This window comes from Ovis aries, chromosome 7 (assembly GCF_016772045.2).
Source record: "Ovis aries strain OAR_USU_Benz2616 breed Rambouillet chromosome 7, ARS-UI_Ramb_v3.0, whole genome shotgun sequence".
NCBI classification, from domain to species: Eukaryota; Metazoa; Chordata; class Mammalia; order Artiodactyla; family Bovidae; genus Ovis; species Ovis aries.
The window spans coordinates 69,705,571-69,726,435 of record NC_056060.1 but is presented as its reverse complement, the minus strand read 5'-3'; the positions used below and the strand labels follow the sequence as shown (position 1 = coordinate 69,726,435).

Genomic DNA, 20,865 nt, shown 5'->3' with positions numbered 1-20,865 from the left:
GGTCTGGTATTCCTATCTCTTTTAGAATTTTCTACAGTTTGTTGTGATCCACACAGTCAAAGGCTTTACCATACTCAATAAAGCAGAAGTTTTTCTGGAACTCTCTTGCTTTTTTGATCAATTTGCTCTCTGGCTCCCCCCTTTTCTAAATCCAGCTTGTATATCTAGGAGTTCTCTGTTCACATCCTACTGAAGCCTAACTTGAAGGATTGTGAGCATTACCTTGCTACCATGTGAAAAACTGCAGTTGTGCAGTAGTATAAACATTCTTTGTCATTACCCTTCTTTGGGATTGGAATGAAAACTGACCTTTTCTAGTCCTGTGGCTACTGCTGACTTTTCCAAATTTGCTGGCATATTGAGGGCAGCACTTTAACAGATTCATCTTTTAGGATTTCAAAACTCAGCTGGAATTCCATTGTCTCCACTAGCTTTGTTTATAGAAATGCTTCCTAACACTCACTTGACACTCCAGGATGTCTGGCTCTAGGTGAGTGACCACACCATCATGGTTAACTGGGTCATTAAGATCTTTTTTGTGTAGTTCTTCTGTGTATTCTTGCCACCTCTTCTTAATCTCTTCTGCTTCTGTTAAGTCCTTAGTGCTTCTGACCTTTATTGCGCCCATCTTTGAATGAAATGTTGCCTTGGTTTCTCTGATTTTCTTGAAGAGATCTCTAGTCTTTCCCATTCTATCGTTTTTCTCTATTTCTTTGCATTGTTCACTTAAGTCTTATCTCTTTTTGCTATTCTTTTGGAACTCTGCATTCAAATGGGTATATCTTTCCTTTTCTCCTGTGCCTTTCACTTCTCTTCTTTTCTCAGCTATTTGTGAGACCTCCTCAGAAAACCATTTTGCCTTGTTGCGTTTCTTTTTCTTGGGGTTGGTTTTGGTCACTGCTTCCTACAATGTTAGGAACCTCCATCCATAGTTGTTCAGGTACTCTCTCAGATCTAATCTTTAATCCATTTCTCACTTCCACTGTATAATCATAAGGGATTTGATTCAGGTCATGCTTGAATGGCCTAGTAGTTTTCCCTACTTTCTTCAATTTAAGTCTGAATTTGGCAATAAGGAGCTGATGATCTGAGCCACAGTCAGCTCCTGGTCTTGTCTTTGCTGACTGTATAGAACTTCTCCATCTTCGGCTGCAAAGAATATAGTCAATCTGATTTCAGTGTTGACCATCTGGTTATGTACATGTGTAGAGTCATCTCTTGTGTTGTTGGAAGAGTGTGTTTCCTATGACCAGTTCGTTCTCTTGGCAAATCTCTGTTTGCCTTTGCCCTGCTTCAGTTTGTACTCTAAGGCCAGACTTGCCTGTTACTCCAGGTATCTCTGACTTCCTACTTTTGCATTCCAGTCCCCTATGATGAAAAGTGAAAAGTGAAAGTGAAGTCGCTCAGTTGTGTCCGACTCTTTATGACCCTGTGGACTGTAGCCTACCAGGCTCCTCCCGCCATGGGATTCTGCAGGCAAGAATACTGGAGTGGGTCACCATTTCCTTCTCCAGGGAATCTTCGTGATCCAGGGATCAAACCTGGGTCTTGCACATTGCAGGCAGATGCTTTAACCTCTGAGCCACCAAGAGCGTCTTTTTTTTGTTTGTTTGTTTTAGTTCTAGAAGGTCTTGTAGGTCTTAGAACCATTCAGCTTCTTTGGCATTAGCGGTTGGGACATACACTTGGATTTCTGTGATGCTGAACCGTTTCCTGTGTCAGTGAATCGAGATCACTCTGTCGTTTTTGAGACTGCACCCAAGTGCTGCATTTCAGACTCTTTTGTAGACTGTGAGAATTATTCCATTTCTTTTAAGAGATTCTTTCCCACAATAGTAGATATAATGGTCATCTGAACTAAGTTCATCCATTCCTCTTCATTTTAGTTCACTGATTCCTAAAATGTCGATGTTCACTCTTGCTGTCTCCTGTTTGACCACATCCCATTTGTCTTTAATCATGGACCAAACATTCCAGGTTCCTATGCAATATTGTTCTTTGTAGCATTGGACTTTACTTTCACTACCAGACACGTCCACAACCAGGCATCATTTCCACTGAATGTTAGTGTTGAGTACCTACAACTTCAGAGTTGAGTGAAAGGGACACAGGAGAGTCTATGTATATCTTTTTCATAGAGTTTTGACTTTGAAAGGATGTTAGTTGACTGCATATTTAAAACATAAAATTAGTAAGATTAAGAAGGGGACAAAACCTAACCAAAACTGAAAGAAAATGGAAACAAAAAAAGGAGTGTATTTCATGGAGAAGGAAAGGGCAACCCACTCCAGTATGCTTGCCTGGAAAATCCCATGGACGGAGGAGCCTATCTACAGTCCAAGGGGTCGCCAAGAGTCAGACACGACTTTCATGCATTGGAGAAGGAAACGGCAGCCCACTCCAGTGCTCTTGCCTGGAGAATCCCAGGGACAGCGGAGCCTGGTGGGCTGCCGTCTATGTGGTCGCACAGAGTCGGACATGACTGAAGCAACTTAGCAGCAGCAGCAGCAGGGTATTTCAAAACATTACTATAACCTGGTGGCTCACATAGTAAAGAATCTGCCTGCAATGCAGAGACCCGAGTTCAATTCCTGGGTCAGGAAGATCACCTGGAGAAGGGAAGGCTACAGTCCATGGAGTTGCAGAGTCGGACAGGACTGAGTGACTAACATGTAACACTTACAAAAGGGGGAGGAAAAAAAAGCCAATCCAAGTAATTTTATGCACACATTTTTCGATTATCCTTCTTAGTCTGGAAGAGAGTGGAATGTGGGGAGGGGAAGTAGAGAAAACTGTATACAAATTCTGTGCTCTTAAGTAGATTAATTTTCAGTAGTGTTGTGTAAGAAGCAATTCAGAAGCTCTTTTATATTCAGTATAGGAGTGAGCAAATGAGTAAATGTGTCGATGTGGTTAGGACTTGGAGTTTTCAGTCTGGAAGGAGAGACATACAAATACAGAAGAGGAGACAAGAAGGACCCTGTGGGGATAGAGTAGAATTTGAGGAATTGGCGTGAGTTATCATTCCTAAAACATCTTATGGGTATGTTTGTGTTGGTGCACATGTATATTTCTGTGCTTCTCTGGTGGCTCAGACAGTGAAGAATCTGCCTGCAATGCAGGAGTCCTGGGTTCAATCCCTGGGTTAGGAAGATCCCCTGGAGGAGAGTATGGCAGCCCACTCCAGTATTCTTGCCTGGAGAATCCCCATGGACAGAGGAGCCTGGCAGACTACAGTCCATGGGGTCGCACAGAGTCAGACACGACTGAGTGACTAAGCATGCACAGATTTCTGTGTATGTGTGTTATATGGATATATACATGTATATGTTTCCTCACTATGTGGAAAGGGTCAAGAAGCAAAATAAATCTTGATCTCTAATAATATGCCCGCTGAAAGGCATCAGAAGTCCTTGGAGAAATGTCTCACTCCAAGGCTGAGGCAGGGTAGGTACAAGGTAAACCTGGAAACTTTAGTTTTGTTAGAAAATCACAATGCTTTTTAAAAATATGATATGTTACAAGGACACAGGAGCAAGCTTGAGAGGGCTCATTCTGGTCAAATCTAGAACACTCTGAGCATAAAAAAATCACTGAGAAAACAAGACTTTATGAGCCCATATTAATCATAGATAATTAACAATGGAAGAGGTAGGTGGAATCTTGCTTACAGTAGAACGTTGAGACCAACTGGTAAATGCAGAGAGAATGTTGGAACTGAACTATATCATTACTTTGTAATTATTATAAAGATTGTTTCAGCCAAAAACCACTGATGAATGCTAAACCTATGGGGATATTTTGGTGAGGAGCAGACTGCTTATTAATTTCGAAAAAGAACAAAACCCTGTAATTAATTACACAGAGAAGAAATTGGGTGACCCCTTGACTGGGTGATCAGAACTTATGTCACCTATGAGGGATGGACAAAAGTGTGTTGAGATGTGATTTCTTGATACCATGTGTGGTGTCTTCCAGCTGAGAATATATTACCTAATTCTAAAAACAAAACAAAACAAAACAAAAAACAAAAAAAAGTAAAAACCATGAAAGAAGTAGGTGGGGGTGGTGGTGGTACTTGTTTTCCTTGGACCCCTTCCCTTTCCTTACGGCCCCCTTCCATCTTCAAAGGCAAAAGTCGCACTACCTCTGCTTCTGTTCTCACATCTTCTCTGATCCTCCTGCATCTTTCTTGTAAGGACCCTTATAAGATTACACTGGGTCCACCTAGATAATGCTGGACAGACTTTCTATCTCAGGATCCGTAATCATATCTGCACAGCCCTCTTTGCCATGTAAGGTAACATATTACATATTCACAGGTTCTGGGGACTAAACACGGTCATCTTTGTGGTGGCCATTCTCCATCCACAGGACTAGTGTTAAAAAATGTCAATGTCATGAAAGACAAAGGCTGATAAGAGGCTAAAGAGATATGACAACTAAATGCAGTATCTGAATCTTGGACTAGATCCTTTTCTGGAGGGGTGAAATGATGTAAAGGGCATTCATTCTTATGTCAGCTGACAAAATTGGAACATGGATGGTTGATCAGACACACACACCAGTATAAATTTATAAAGCTGATAAATGTGAAATAATTTATGAATGTAGCCCTGTTCTTAGGAAATGCATACTGTGGTATTCAGGAATTAAGGGCCATGATACATGCAATTGGGATTTCCTTGGTGACTCAGACAGTAAAGCATCTGTTTATAATGCAGAACTGGGTTCGATCCCTGGGTTGGGAAGATCCTCTGGAGGAGGGCATGGCAACCCACTCCAGCATTCTTGCCTGGAGAATCCCCGTGGACAGAGGAGCCTGGCTGGCTAGTCCATGGGGTTGCAAAGAGTCTAAGCACAGCACACATACATGCGATTTACCCTCAAATCATTCAGGGAAAAAAAAAAACACATGTGCACACATACATACAAGAACAAGAGAAAAAATGAGGCAAATGGGGTGAGATGTTAATAGTAAGTGAATCTGGGAAATGGGGATAGGATGCTCATGATATTTTTGCAGTTTTTAAGTTTGAAATTATTTCCCAAAAAAAGTTTTAAAAAATCCTTTATCCAACCTGCCATTTAGTCCTAATCTGCTGACTCCATCCCTGATGGGATGGATGGCCATTTTCTAGAGATTTGAATGCCTCTAAGGATGCGTGGACTCAATGTCTTATGAGGCAGCTTGTCTAGTTGCTGTTAGTTTAAGGAGCTGGGAGCATCTCTACAGGTTAGGGTGGCTCAGTGGTAAAGAACCCATCTGCCAACTCAAAAGCCTCAGGAGACGCCGCTTCGATCCCTGGGTCTGGAAGATCCCCTGAAGGAAGACATGTCAACCCACTCATGTATTCTTGCCTGGAGAATCCTATGGACAGAGGAGCATGGTCTACAGTCCATGGGATCACAAAGAGTTGTACATGACTAAGCGACTTAGGTTAGGAGAAGTGAAATCAGTGTGCAGGTGATTTTAACCCATGGTTGCAGCCCTGCCTTCTAGGGAAAGAGAGGATAAATCTTCTCCCTCTTCAAATGTGTGAGGCCCACTGCTGTGTCTCCTTCATAATTTGTGAGCTAAAAGGTCCTTGTCAGTGGATGCCTCTGAGAGTTTTGAAGCCTCCTCATTGGGAAGCATTTTGGTTGCATCTAAAATGCAGTGTCCGCTCAAACAGCGCCTCCAGCTGTGGCCACCCCGTGATGAGAGCAGGAGGCCCATCCAGTGAGTTAGATTTGTTCCTGCCTCCTCTTCCAACTTCGCTCTGCCCAGGTCACTGAAATCTGTGCAGGGAAAAGCTGTGTCAGTGGTATACGCCGATTTTTTGACTAAATCAATGCATGCGTTTTCAGCGCAGCTCCCACTGGGCTCTGCGGATCCGTGTTACCACGGTTGCCTGGAAAACAAAAGGAAACCCAGGAATGAGCCTCTTTGCTCCTGAAACGTAATCTGCTCTAAGAAATTGTGTGACTGCTGGACAATGCCATCAGGACAGTGTGTTTAATGCAAGTTAGTCAGTGGGCTGCAGTGACTCCCTGGTACCCAGAGACCTCTGAGGCAGAACCATGACATCCTTTGATGGAAAGTGATAGAACTGCTCTGCCCAGCTCCCAAAAAGGGAAGTGAAAATACTATGGAAGCCTGCGTGGGTCCCAATTCATGTACGCCAGAAACAGACAACTCAAGGATGAGCAGGTTCCAGTGTGCCGCATGGAAATCAGGACAAGGCAGCTTGGGAACAGTCGTCTGTGGGGAGGATTTTAATGTTTTGGTTTTCATGGGGATAGTTCCAGGACTGGTCAGGGTCACCTGTGCCACATGCTCATGAGGGCAAGTCTATGCCAGTTGCCCTGGAAGCACCATTTCTCCAGATTGCGTGGTAGAGACTCCTTCCCCTTTGCGTGAATCCTTCAGCAGCACCCCAGTGAAACAGGGCCAGCCTGACCTCTCCTAGCAGTGCTGCTAGCCGACTCAGAAGGCCAAGTTCTTGGTGTGAACTCACCGCCATAAAAATGTCAGGTCACTAAACAGCTGGTGCATTTCAGGGTCAAATATCTCACATTCAAGGCGATAGGAGAGGACTGTTTTTCTGCAAAAGGCTTTTAAGACAATTCCAAATAATGAGGTCTTTATGATGGTGGAGTAACTAATGAGGGAAGGAAGAGAGCAGGAGGGAGGGAGCGATGGGGAAACGCAGGCCCTTCCTGTGTGCCTTCCAATGACAGTCAACCTGCAGAAACTCTCAGTCTGGAAACCCTAAAAGTTTGTCATCTGAACTGCCCAAGTGTGACTAGCTCACTAGTGACCAATGTTGCCTTTGTTTCTGCTTCCTCTCCTCCAGTGTCACCCCCACCCCCCCCAGATGAAGTAAAGAGCTGAGACATGGACAGCAAGGTCCTATTGGTATTAGAGTTAATCCTGAGCTTTTAGAGGCTGGGCTGAAGTCTCAAAGGGTGTTGTTGTTTTTTAATATGCCCAGATGTGAATAAACTGAGAAAGTCAAAGGGCACCCTTAGTTAACAAAGAGAGTTTTAGTCAAGTGGGTGTGTGCGAGAAAGGAGGGCAGCCTCGGCCGGTTTGGTAGGGAAGTGTCTGGCCAGGAGCACACGAGCTTTTCTCTTTTAATTTTTATTGGAGTATAGCTGCTTTACAATATTGTTAGTTTCTGCTCTACAGCAAAATGAGTCAGCCATACATATCCATAAATCCCCACCCTTTTGGACTTCCTTCCTGTTCCTGTCACCACAGAGCACTGAGTAGAGTTCCCTGTGCTATACAGCAGGTTCTCACTAGTTACCTCTTTTATACATAGTGACGTATATGTGTCAGTCTCAAATCTCTCAGCTCATCCCACCACCCTCCCCTTTTCCCTCTTCGTATCCATGTTTGTTCTCTACATCTGTGTCTGTATTTCTGCTTTGCAAATAAGAGCCACGAAATTAAAAGATGCTTACTCCTTGGAAGAAAAGTTATGACCAACCTAGATAGCATATTCAAAAGCAGAGACATTACTTTGCCAACAAAGGTCCATCTATTCAAGGCTATGGTTTTCCAGTGGTCATATATGGATGTGAGAGTTGGACTGTGAAGAAAGCTGAGCGCTGAAGAATTGATGCTTTTGAACTATGGTGTTGGAGAAGACTCTTGAGAGTCCATTGGACTGCAAGGAGACCCAACCAGTCCATTCTAAAGGAGATCAGCCCTGGGATTACTTTGGAAAGAATGATGCTAAAGCTGAAACTCCAGTACTTTGGCCACCTCATGCGAAGAGTTGACTCATTGGAAAAGACTCTGATGCTGGGAGAGATTGGAGCAAGGAGGAAGAGGGAACGACAGAGGATGAGATGGCTGGATGGCATCACCGACTCAATGGGCGTGAGTTTGAGTGAACTCCAGGAGTTGATGATGGACAGGGAGGCCTGATGTGCTGTGATTCATGGGGTTGCAAAGAGCTGGACATGACTGAGCAACTGAACTGAACTGGTATCATTTTATTAGATTCCAAAAATATAAGATGCTTCATGAATTTGTGTTATCATCCTTTCACAGGTCCATGATAATCTTCTCTTTATCACTCCTATTTTAGTACATGTACTGCTGAAGGAAACAGGACTTTTCTCTCTTTAAGCATCTGGTAGACACCTCCTTCTCCCTGCTACTGTCTTCCTGCATCATTGCTTGGCACCACAATCACCTCCTCTCTTGGCACTCTTCCTATCCCTGAGTCAGGGTGGCCCCTCAATCTCACTTGACTTAGGAAAGTATTTTTACATTGGAAGCGAGATGGGAGGATGGGGGTAAGGATGCTAAGAGATGCTTACCATTGATGGGGGAATTAATTGCAGCTTCCTTTGCCACAGGAATGTCCACACATGACCATAAAGGGTGTAAATTAAGTGGGAGATGGTAAGATCAATACAGAACTCTTGCCTTTCTTCTTCCTCCCAATGAAAGAAACCACAGGCAGAGAAGCAGAGAGAACACATGCTTTATTTAAATGGCATGGGAAAATTTTCTTTTTCCCATAAAAAACACAAACATACCCAGGTTTGATTAAAATAACGATCTCCATTGTCAAAACCCCTTAGTGTACAATCTCCTGTTCATGCTGTTTGTTTGATACCATGGAAACACACAGCTGATTGCAGTAGACAAAAGCATGTCAGAGAAGAGGCCAAAGGTTAGATCTGATGTTTTCCCTAGAAGACAAAGTAATTGGTCTTTGCTATGGAAAATATACCATTTCTCTCCTTTATTGTGCTCATTTTGCATGAAATGTTCCCTTGGTATCTCTAATTTTCTTGAAGAGATCTCTAGTCTTTCCCATTTTGTTGCTTTCCTCTATATCTTTGCATTGATCGCTGAGGAAGGCTTTCTTATCTCTCCTTGCTATTCTTTTGGAACTCTGCATTCAGATGTTTGTATCTTTCCTTTTCTCCTTTGCTTTTCGCTTCTCTTCTTTTCACAGCTATTTTTAAGTCCTCCCCAGACAGCCATTTTGCTTTTTTGCATTTCTTTTCCATGGGGATGATCTTGATCCCTGTCTCCTGTACAATGTCACGAATTTCATTCCATAGTTCATCAGGCACTCTATCTATCAGATCTAGTCCCTTAAGTCTATTTCTCACTTCCACTGTATAATCATAAGGGATTTGATTTAGGTCATACCTGAATGGTCTAGTGGTTTTCCCTGCTTTCTTCAATTTAAGTCTGAATTTGGCAATAAGGAGTTCATGATCTGAGCCACAATCAGCTCCTGGTCTTATTTTTGCTGACTGCATAGGGCTTCTCCATTTTTAGCTGCAAAGAATATAATCAATCTGATTTCGGTGTTGACCATTTGGTGATGTCCATGTGTAGAGTCTTCTCTTGTGTTGTTGGAAGAGGGTGTTTTCTATGACCAGTGCGTTCTCTTGGCAAAACTCTATTAGTCTTTGCACTGCTTCACTCCGTATTCCTAGGCCAAATTTGCCTGTTACCCCAGGTGTTTCTTGACTTCCTACTTTTGCATTCCAGTCCCCTGTAATGAAAAGGACATCTTTGGGGTGTTAGTTCTAAAAGGTCTTCTTGTAGGTCTTCATAGAACCGTCCAACTTCAGCTTCTTCAGCGTTACTGGTTGGGGCCTAGACTTGGATTACTGTGATACTGAATGGTTTGCCTTGGAAATGAACAGAGGTCATTCTGTCGTTTTTGAGATTGCATTCAAGTACTGCATTTCAGATGCTTGTTGACCATGATGGCTACTCCATTTCTTCTGAGGGATTCGTGTCCACAGTAGTAGATATAATGGTCATCTGAGTTAAATCCACACATTCCAGTCCATTTTAGTTCACTGATTCCTATAATGTCGACGTTCACTCTTGCCATCTCCTGTTTGACCACTTCCAATTTGCCTTGATTTGTGGACCTAACATTCCAGGTTCCTATGCAGTACTGGTCTTTACAGCATCGGACCTTGCTTCTATCACCAGTCACATCCACAGCTGGGTATTGTTTTTGCTTTGGCTCCATCCCTTCATTCTTTCTGGAGTTATTTCTCCACTGATCTCCAATAGCATATTGGGCATGTACCGACCTGGGGAGTTCCTCTTTCAATATCCTATTTTGCCTTTTCATACTGTTCATGGGGTTCCCAAGGCAAGAATACTGAAGTGGTTTGCCATTCCCTTCTCCAGTGGACCACACTCCATCAGACCTCTCCACCACGACCCACCCATTTTGGGTGGCCCCATGGGCATGGCTTAGTTTCATTGAGTTAGACAAGGCTGTGGTCCTAGTGTGATTAGATTGACTAGTTTTCTGTGATTATGGTTTCAGTGTATCTGCCCTCTGATGCCCTCTCGCAACACCTACTGTCTTACTTGGGTTTCTCTTACCTTGGACGTGGGTTATCTCTTCACAGCTGCTTCAGCAAAGCGCAGCCACTGCTCCTTACATTGGACAAGGGGTATCTCCTCATGGCCGCCCCTCCTGATCTTAACTGTGGAGTAGCTCCTCTCGGCCCTCCTAGGCCCACGCAGTTGCTCCTTGGATGTGGGGTTGCTTCTCTCAACCGCCACCCCTGACCTCGGACATGGTAATTAGAGATACCAAGGAAACATTTCATGCAAAGATGGGCTTGATAAAGGACAGAAATGGTATGGACCTAACAGAAGCAGAAGATATTAAGAAGAGATGGCAAGAATACACAGAAGAACTGTACAAAAAAGATCTTCATGACCCAGATAATCACAATGGTGTGATCACTCACCTAGAGCCAGACATCCTGGAATGTGAAATCAAGTGGGCCTTAGGAAGCATCACTACAGACAAAGCTAGTGGAGGTGATGGAATTCCAGTTGAGCTATTTCAAATCCTGAAAAATGGTGCTGTGAAAGTGCTGCACTCAATATGCCAGCAAATTTGGAAAACTCAGCAGTGGCCACAGGACTAGAAAAGGTCAGTTTTCATTCCAATTCCAAAGAAAGGCAATGCCAAAGAATGCTCAAACTACCACACAATTGCACTCATCTCACACGCTAGTAAAGTAATGCTCAAAATTCTCCAAGCCAGGCTTCAGCAATACGTGAACTGTGAACTTCCAGATGTTCAAGCTGGTTTTAGAAAAGGCAGAGGAACCAGAGATCAAATTGCCAACATCTGCTGGACCATCGAAAAAGTGAGAGAGTTCCAGAAAAACATCTATTTCTGCTTTATTGGCTATGCCAAAGCCTTTGTGTAGATCACAATAAACTGTGGAAAATTCTTCAAGAGATGGGAATACCAGACTACCTGACCTGCCTCTTGAGAAACCTATATGCAGGTCAGGAAGCAAATTCCCTTTTAGAACTTAATCTATTAAATAATTGTGTCCAAACTAGTTTATTAAAGATTATCCATGTTATGTTATAGAAAAAGGGCATAATCCTGGAGGGTTTGAATAGCTTCATCCCCTGACAGAAGCACATTTTCCCTAGTGATGATTTTCTGGGGAAAACTGAAGACATACAAGTAGGCATAATGATCTCAAAGTTTCAGGCTCTCCCCTGTTTCTTTCAATACCCCAGGGCAGCTGAGGTTCTAGGTGGTTCTGTATGTAGCTCCACACTCAAATGTGTAAAGAGGAAATGGTATATTCTATTTGTAGGGAGGAATATAAAATTTCCCTACCATGGAGAAGGATCTCTCCCATCTGAATGCCAGTGCAAAAGAACAAAAAACTTTTGGATATTATGCAGTATCCAGGAGCTAAATACAAAGACAGTAATTATAAGAATATCATGAGTCCATTCCCAAGATCAGATGTGCTTGAATTCTCAAGCAACCACTACTAGGATAATTTGTTTTCAGCTTGATTTTACATTGGGTAGAGGATGGCCAGGAAGCCAAAGTGACATGGGGCCAAGAGAGTGTCCCAGTTTTCAGAGGATATAATGCACATTCCTTCTTCTGTACAAGTGATACTTTCCATATTGACCAATATCATAAATTAATTTTTTAAAGGAAATGCTTCAAAATGAAAAAGATTGATAAGAGATTCTTTTGTATACCTCCAGTTAAATAATTTTACCAGTAGTTAAGACAGTAAAGCATCTGCCTACAATGAAGGAGACCCGGGTTAGATCCCTGGGAGGGGAAGATTCTCTGGAGAAGGAAATGGCAACCCACTCCAGTACTCTTGCCTGGAAAATCCCATGGATGGAGGAGCCTGGAAGGCTGTAGTCCATGGGGTTGCAAAGAGTCGGACACGACTGAGCGACTTCACTTTCACTATCAAACTATTTAACTCATACAGAGTTACACAAACAGGTTAGTTTCAGAAAGAGGTAGTATCTGGCGGTCTGTGGATGTGCTGAATGCTGCCACAGCAGAAAACTATAGTTTTCCAGGTCCAGTATGAACAAGTTTGTATTATTCCTAATTAACCAACAAATTGCAATATTTAAATTTAATGGTGCAAAGAAGTTTGTTTTAATAACTCAAAGAAAGCATATACATACATGTAATGAATTCATTTCTTTATTGCATATTGCTATTTAAAAAAAATGTACAGTCTCATAACACATACAACATTTTTTTCTTGGTACTATAACAACAGTCTTGCACCTAAAGACTAAGTGGTTCCAACTACTAAACTAATAAGATACAAGACATATAATTAAGTTTACAAATTATAATGCTTTGTCTTTTTGGCATTAATTTAAAAAAACAAACAAAAACTTTAAAAATACACACCCAAGAGAGAAAAAGTGGCTACTTACACCAGCACCAATCTAAAAAGTAGGTGTTTTTTTTTTTCTTTTTTCCAACAATGGCACATGGAATGACCTGCACACAGCTTTCGGGGAAAGAAACAAAAAACGGAAATGGCAAAGGAGGCCTACCAGGATGGCCATATAAAAACGAGGCTGATTACAAAGGGCGAGAGGAACATGCTACACAAACTTGCTCCTTTATGTGACTCCCTCCACTTGCCCATTCCTTAAATTGGAAAACAAAGCCATTTTCAAAAGTCAGTCCCAAACTCAAGCCAGATCAAGTTTCTCCTGCTCTAAATAGAAAAGAATATATATAGAGGCACTTTAGTTAAGGAATAGACAAACCCCACTAGCGTACCCCACTTCTCCTCACCTCCACGCTTTTCTGAGCGAAGTCTCAGTCTGCATCTTCGACACAGTATACTTGCAGACTTTGATACCTAGGAGCTGGGGGAGCGCGACGTCTGCTATATATTTGTGACTTTTATCTGCTAGTCATTTACTTCTGTGTAATATGTAGAAAGTCGCTAAGTTTGCAATGAGGGGGAAGAACGTAAAACCACGGCTCTTGCCAACTCTTAGAGCACTATTTCACAGCTTTCACGTAGTGCAGAGACCTTGCCCTCTGCACTAAGCATTATAGTTTATACAAATTATTTTTAAATAGCACGATTCCTATACAGCACACACATTGGTATTCTGTTTGCCCCTTAACTGTCCCCGTTACAGCATAAGCTCCCTGGGGGCAGGGGCTCTGTCTTGCTTACCACTGTAGCCCTACAATGCCTGGCACATAGTAGGTGTTTCAATAAATATTCGTTAATTGACTGAAACTCAATTTAGTGCGTAAATAATGTTCTAGTGCAATAGGACAAACTACTCTCCACAGGAAACCCAACCACAACAGGATTGATGGAAAGAAAATAGAGAACCTTAGCCCCCCTCCCCTACTACAAATAAATAAAGCAAAGCAAAAAAAAAAAAAAAAAAGTAACAGTCCTCTGTATATATCATATAACTTAAGGATATTAAGAGTTGGTAGGTTAATGGTAAGCATCTATATTTTATTTTCTAATGTTCATTGTTTTTATTCATTTCTCCCTGAGAGCTTTATCTTTTGGACTGAAATTTTACAGGTAGCGTTACTGACACACAATTTAAAATGACAACATATAAACAGCAAACCACTTCAAACATACTTAGAGATAAATAGATCTTGGCATCTCTGTTGGTGGTGGTGACGTTTTGTGCAGTCACTAAGTGTTCTTTAGTTCAGAAACATTTACAGAAGATGCAGCTTGTCCTACAGAACAGAAAATACCAAAAAAAAAAAAAGGCACCCCATAAATTTTTTTTTTTAATCATTTTTATCCTTTCAGAGAATTCTTTCTTTTAGGTCTTGGGTGGGAAATTTGAAAGTTTATAGTTCTATACTGTTAGGAAAACAAGCACAATATGGTAATTTTGTTCTTTAACAAGAGCATGGATTGCATTTAGATAAAGTAGTGTTCTTTCCAAAAGCAATGTAAAGAAATCATCATGAGCGCTTGGCAGAGAACTCGATGAAATTAAGGAGGGAAACTGATGTCCAGGTTTTAAACATATAAAAGAACTCTGACTGACATTCTATAAAATTCAGATTGTGTGCAAGATGTTCTCCATAAACATTTACAGACTGCATCCCCACACCAACGTCAGAAATTCTAAGCTGGTCCTGTCAATTACTGATGCAATGCACCAGCATCATACTTGTCAACTATCAAAAACCATTTGAAATCTATATTTTTCCAATACCAGTTTCACCAATGAAAATAATTTCAAAGTATATCAAGCTTGGAAACCATAAAATATTTCTCAAGCTATATTTATTTATTTTTTGTTTTTCTTTTTACTCTAGGGAATGTCTCCGTATCTCTTTCAGGAGACAGTATTGTGCTTCTGAACAGTCATGGTGTTTGGGGAAAGAAGATGAGCCACACTCAGTACGAATGCATACACAAAGGGGTTCTGAGCACATACATAGACATAGACTTTTTTTCTTTTTTAACCAAACATAGGTCTCTAGACAACACTCAGACTTCTATATACACTTCTTAATATATACACACACGTACATACACACATGTTCACACATTCACCCACAGATGAAAGGAGAAATTGCCACTGTTTGGATTGCAAGGCAGTGTAATGAAAAGTTCTAGTCACTTCAAAGGGCTGCTAATGAGCTTTCTAAAAAAGTATTCAAGGGAAATTAGAAGTTAAGTTTTGTGACCGGTCTCTCCCGGCTGCCGTCCGTCATCTGGTTGGTGATGCGCTTGCGGTTCCGTTTCAGTTTGGAAAGGTCTTTGTCAAACACTTCTCCTGAGCGTAAAGCGGAAACCAGGTCATCAAACTCTCCGCCTTCTTCACTGTTCTCTTTTGCTTTCCTCATTTTCCGTTCCCTTTCACGTTGTTCTTTGAGCTGCAAGATGGAAAGCAACCGCTTAGAGAAGTGTCGAGACAATACTGCATTTTGTATTCAGTGGAGACGAACACTGTGGATAGGGCAGTGCTGCAGTCACGCCATGTCTGTCAATAGCTGCCAATCCCTTGCCTGTCACAAGTGACTGGGATGTGAGGGGAATCAGGAGCAATGAAAAAATGACCACCACTTTGTAATTAGACTCTCACTGTCTAGAATCTGGGTAAACCTCATGATATTCTAATTTAAAATACTGGTTTCTTTGATGGTATAGACAGATGAAAGCAAATGCTCATCAGGCCACATTCCTGACATCAAAGGCTTATTAGCCTCTCTCTACCATGGATGCCTAGAACCCACTATGCAAGAGTTACAATTATTAAGATCCAAATAATATGCATACATTATATAAAATGTATATATTCAGATAAAAAGGGAAAAATAATCCTAATTCTACCAAGAGATAACCATTATGAACCTTCTGGGGGTATATCTCACCACTATCAACACTTACTTTACACAAAAATGTTTCATGTGGAAACCACTCAGTAAGCTTTCTCACATGAGAAAGACATGATTTTGAGGACTGCATAAATAGTCCATTATGTAGCTATTACATCATTTAGGTTACTTTGCCAACAAAGGTCTGTTTAGTCAAGGCTATGGTTTTTCCAGTGGTCATGTATGGATGTGAGAGTTGGACTATAAAGAAAGCTGAGTGCTGAAGAATTGATGCTTTTGAACTGTGGTGTTGGATCAGACTCTTGACTGTAAGGAGACTGGACTGTAGGAGATCCCTTACAGTCTTGGACTGTAAGGAGATCCAACCAGTCCATCTTAAAGGAAATCAGTCCTGAATATTCACTGGAAGGACTGATGCTGAAGCTGAAACTCCAATACTTTGGTCACCTGATGTGAAGAACTGATTCATTTGAAAAGACCTTGATGCTGGGAAAGATTGAAGGTGGGAGGAGAAGGGGACAACAGAGGATGAGATGGTTGGATGGCATCACTAACTCAATGGACATGAGTCTGAGTAAACTCTGGGAGTTGGTGATGGACAGGGAGGCCTGGTGAGCTGCGGTTCATGGGGTCACAAAGAGTCAGACATGACTGACTGAACCATACTGAACTGAACATCATTTAGAACCAGTGCCCAGTTGGTAAACATTTAGGCTGTCCCAGGTTGAGGCTTTATTGTAAAGAGTGCTGTTCTCTTTGTGGAAATGTAGAATTATTTCTTTAGAAAGACTTCTAAGAGGTGGAACTCCAGATCAAAGGATGTGAATATATTTTTTTAGGCTTTGCATATAGACTGCCACATTGCTGAAGAGAAACTTTCTACTGACTAAACTCCCAGTAGCATTCTAGAGAGGGCTTTGATGCCCTCCTCCCTGCCAGCACATCGGAGTGCTTCCTAAACACCAAGGAGATGTAGCAGGAGCACTTCCGGGAGGTGGGACTGGCCCATCACCTGCCCTCTTACCTGAGCCTCCATACGAGCTCGGCGCTCCTCCTCCTCCTTCTTCTTTCTCATGTTCTCATTCTCTTGTTTGGCTTCTGACACAGCCTGAAGAAACTGATCAAAAATGCCAAAGAACTCATCCGGTTGTATTTTTCCAGCCTCTTCCCCAAAGTGTTTCACTGCTTTAGTAAACTGGGAAAAAGAAGGTTTTAAGAAGTTCAGTGTTTCAAGAGAATGTCATGATCATATAAACATCAATCTCTCTTGAGGGGCTGAAGCTCCAACTGAGTCAAATATAACTCGTTGGATTTACCTTTGGCTGCTAAACATATCTAATCGTTTCTAAAGGAAAAAATTTAATACTCCAGCATCTTAGGAAACCATTTATTCTTGTCCACCTCATTTCAGCTTAACATCTATGATTACATCCTATGACTTCTTATTAACTAAACAGTAGTAAAAAACAAGAAAGCAGAATACCAGAGGACAGAGAGCTCAGGATATAAAGCTAATAGCAAACTCAGCAGGGGTAAGGAAACTCACCCCTTTTAACTTTTCTTTGAAGTAGTTTAATATTTATTGATGCCATATGGTTAATATCAAAATCAGCTGCTTTTCCTAATCATAAATAATGCTGGTATTACTCTATTTCCTGGGCCTCAATTAGAAAACAATCACCGATTACGGAATCATTGAGGCAACCCAAAATTCATGACTGAGAATACAATTTTATTCCAAAACCTTGGTTTTAGTGCCCTCTTCAAGGCAAATCTTTTAGAAACAGCTAAAATGCAAAATATTAAGGGATAATTTTTTAAAATTAAATGAAACAATATATACAGTAATGAAACAGCACAGCCAGTGTTTAACATTTCCATTTTTAGCTCTTTTGGCACTTATCTTCGTAATTCGAGATAGTATGCTTTCAAGTGTCTTAGCGTTATTTTGGCCATCCAAATACTGTTCAGTGCCAGTCAAGTTGTTTTATAAGAACCATACCTCCTTCTCTAAGGATCTCATGCTATTAAGCCTAAGCTACAAAGGATGGTGTTTCTAGCTTCAAGGTCAAATGAATTCTCACTCCTTATGCCTTATCAACTACTAAAAAATTTCCAGCTCTTTCATTTTCTTCATAGTGAGAAACTCAGGTTGGGGAGGACTACATAAATACTTCACGGTCTAATTGCTTTTATTTTTCTTGCATTGCTTGCCTTTAATATATAAGTTTGTCTGACGTTTTGGTGATACTATCTACATAAAGGAAATATTTTCAACATTTATGCTTAAGACAATTTTCAATTATACATATATTTTGTATCTTTAAATTTATAATAATATTCAGTTTTCACTGAGGCATCCTCAATCTTTTACTTATTTGGAGCTATTGTATTAGAAACTAAGCTCTTTAGGGAAAAACACAACATTCTTCACACACCACACACAGTGCTTTAGCTTGTTCCATGATTTTTACAAGCTAATTTCTTAAAGTTCTGGTATGAACAAAACAGCAATAGATAGCCTACAATTGCATTTCAAAAGCACTCAAGTTCATGCACTTCAAGCCATCCTGAATGATCTTTTTATCTAGGAATTCTAGTGATGATGAAGTCATGTATATTTTGGTCTTGGAAATCTGAAGAAAACTCGTCCCAGACTAAAGTTCCCACACTAAAATTTAAAAAAAAGTAGGGTGTGTGTAAATAAAAAATTAACTATTCACTGGATTCTTAGGAAAATGTCTGAGCCCTTGATGAAGTAGGTACTGTACTGTCTGGTTTGGGGTGGGGGCCATCACAGTGGAGGCTGCTAACACCAGTTCACTGGTTTCAGTCAGGGGTATCAGGTAACAGCAGTCATTCAAACATATATCTTGTCATCTGTTTATTATTTAATAACATTGGAGGTGGGGTTTCATGCTGAAATGAGCCAGTGTATCTTAACACAGTCTGCTTCTGAACTTTAGCCAGTGTGTATGTATACTTAAAAACAAAATCATCCATATCTACAACTGAAAAATGAGAATCATTACTAAAGTTTCAAGGGCAAGAGTCAAGTTTCAAGCAAAGAGTGTTGTCACAGCTGAAAAATGGGCATTGTGGACAAACTCAATACGGTAGGTGGGTAGCTGCTTGCTGTCATTTATTAACAAGAAGAGGATGAGAGAATGTGCACGTGAATATGAATGTGTGTGAATTCTGGAAAAGGAAATAACGAGAGACTGTGAGATGGGGTAGTGGGATTTTAAGGTGTTGGGTATTTGTCAATGAAAACTTTTCCTTTATAGGAAAACAAGATTTTGTAATAGCAAAATTCATTTAAAAAGTCCTATTTATACTTTTGCGATGAGGCTATGAATTAAAATGCCTATCATTTAGTAATTTCTCTCTTGTAAGGAGAGCATCTTACACGTTTCTGAAGCACAAGGCCTTAGCCCAATAATAACCAAGAAAAAGCTATCACAGTGTTCACTGGTTTAACACCGTTCAGATACTCCAAGGTCTTACTAACCTAAAGACACGTAGGCCAGTTAGAAAGTGTGTGTTTCAATTGATCACAGTCCTAGAAATGAAAGAGTAATTGTCATACCTGCAAGTACCAGCCCTGTCAAGCAATACTCAGTGCGCAAGGGAAAACTTACCAAGTCTTTAGCTTCTGCTAGAAGATCTTCAACGTCAGAGAAGCTGAAGCTGGCTACAGTGATGAACTGACTGACAACAGACACAAACTTATCTCCGGGCTGTGAGGGCTGAGACTTCTGATATTCCAGCTCCTTAAACACAGGGAATGGATAATGTCAACGCAGGCTTCAGATGCAGGCGCACCTTGTTTCATTTCCCTTATGCCTCAAATTTAATAAAAGTCAGAATGGCAAACACATCAAAACTACTGCAGCAACATCTTATGATAGTTCATGTCCTGCTCTGCTTCTGCCCACCCTGCCCGAGTCATGCCCATGTGTGCAAACACATTTGCAAAATGCAATTTAACCAGTCATCTGAGTACTTTATTGGTGTGGTTTTTGTATACTGGCTTTAGAATGTAAGTAGATTAACATTTGGATAAAATTCATAGAAGTTAAATAATGGAAAGCAAGTTGGATTAAAAGGGTTTGTGACTGAAAGCAAGAGAATTTGTAGATATTCTGTGCTCAGAACGCTGGTGTCTTGATTTTTTCCCTTTTTTCTGTATCTGCCAAGTCTGCTTATTTCCTAAGCTATGCTATCTAGGTCAGTAGAATTTCAGCTGTAGCGTTTGGCACCATAATGCCATTTTTCTTCTCATCCATACCATTCGGGTTTTATGAACAGGCAGGTAGAGGTATTAGTGTCGTGTTAATTAGCCATCCTCTCCATTACCATGGTGATGGACACAGCTTATTCAAATTTCATTTCAATAGTAACTTAAACCATTGCCAGATGCATTTTCCTATTTCATTCCGCTAAACCTCTATGAGTGTTCAATTATTATGCCAATTGTATTGACACATAAATTGAGGTTCGGAGGCATTCTTTGCTCAAAGTCAAGTAGCTGATAAGTGATACAGCCAAAATTTGAACTCAACATCTGTCTAATTCCAGGGTCTCAGTAACAACTTTTCTGTGTATCTATTGACTTATTCTGGATCTCTATTTTCTTCCATACCTTCTATGGCAGAGAGTCTAACAAGCAGGAGAGTAGAGGTCACAAGCGGTTTCAGCTCAACCACTGACTTGATTTTTATCTATGTCAAGTAGCCTGGGCCTTAGTTTCTTTACTCATAAAAGGAGGGCAATATACATATTACCAGGGGAATCAAGTGAAATGAAAGTGGAAACTTTTATGGAACTTGCTCTGATGAAAAGAAACTGCCACAATTCTAGTACTTGGGCTGGTAAGGGAGTTATGTGTGTGAGGTGCAGAGATGTGAAAGCAATTTTAACGTGTTTCATGAATGTATAATTTCATGAGAATTCCACCTTTGATACCTTTCCAACAGTACGACTGACTTGTGCAAAGCACAGTTGGGACACATGAATATTTGGACAGGTTAAAGTCTGTCCCCAGTATTTCCTCCCTCTTGACATTTAAGCTGCCGGGGGTAGGGGGAAGCTGCTGTAGGCCCTTCCTATGAAGAGTGTGTTACAGTGTACATGACCCAAGGGCTAGAGAGATTTCAGCAAAATGACCTTTAATAAATCCCTCAAACACACAACTTCCTTGGGA

General features: G+C 41.0%; 2 protein-coding genes and 1 non-coding gene across 8 annotated transcripts in view; 1 reads left to right on the top strand and 2 right to left on the bottom strand.

Moving 5' to 3' along the window:
- L3HYPDH (trans-L-3-hydroxyproline dehydratase) overlaps positions 1–20,865 on the top strand; it is a 107,704-nt gene that overhangs the window by 81,757 nt on the left and 5,082 nt on the right. The window lies entirely within an intron of this gene.
- On the bottom strand, positions 8,002–8,106 carry LOC114115918 (U6 spliceosomal RNA). Its single transcript, XR_003590025.2, has one exon. It is a non-coding gene; the product is annotated as a U6 spliceosomal RNA (small nuclear RNA).
- The window catches only part of DAAM1 (dishevelled associated activator of morphogenesis 1), a 183,972-nt gene continuing 175,582 nt past the window's right edge, over positions 12,476–20,865 (bottom strand). For all 5 annotated transcript variants that reach the window (XM_012181749.5, XM_012181748.5, XM_042252575.1 and 2 more), the window contains 3 exons: positions 19,301–19,432; positions 16,684–16,854; positions 12,476–15,197 (listed from right to left, as the gene is read on the bottom strand). In XM_012181749.5, the coding sequence (XP_012037139.3) occupies positions 14,988–15,197; positions 16,684–16,854; positions 19,301–19,432 (513 nt within the window). In that variant the 3' untranslated portion in view covers positions 12,476–14,987. The remainder of the gene's footprint in view (positions 15,198–16,683; positions 16,855–19,300; positions 19,433–20,865) is intronic.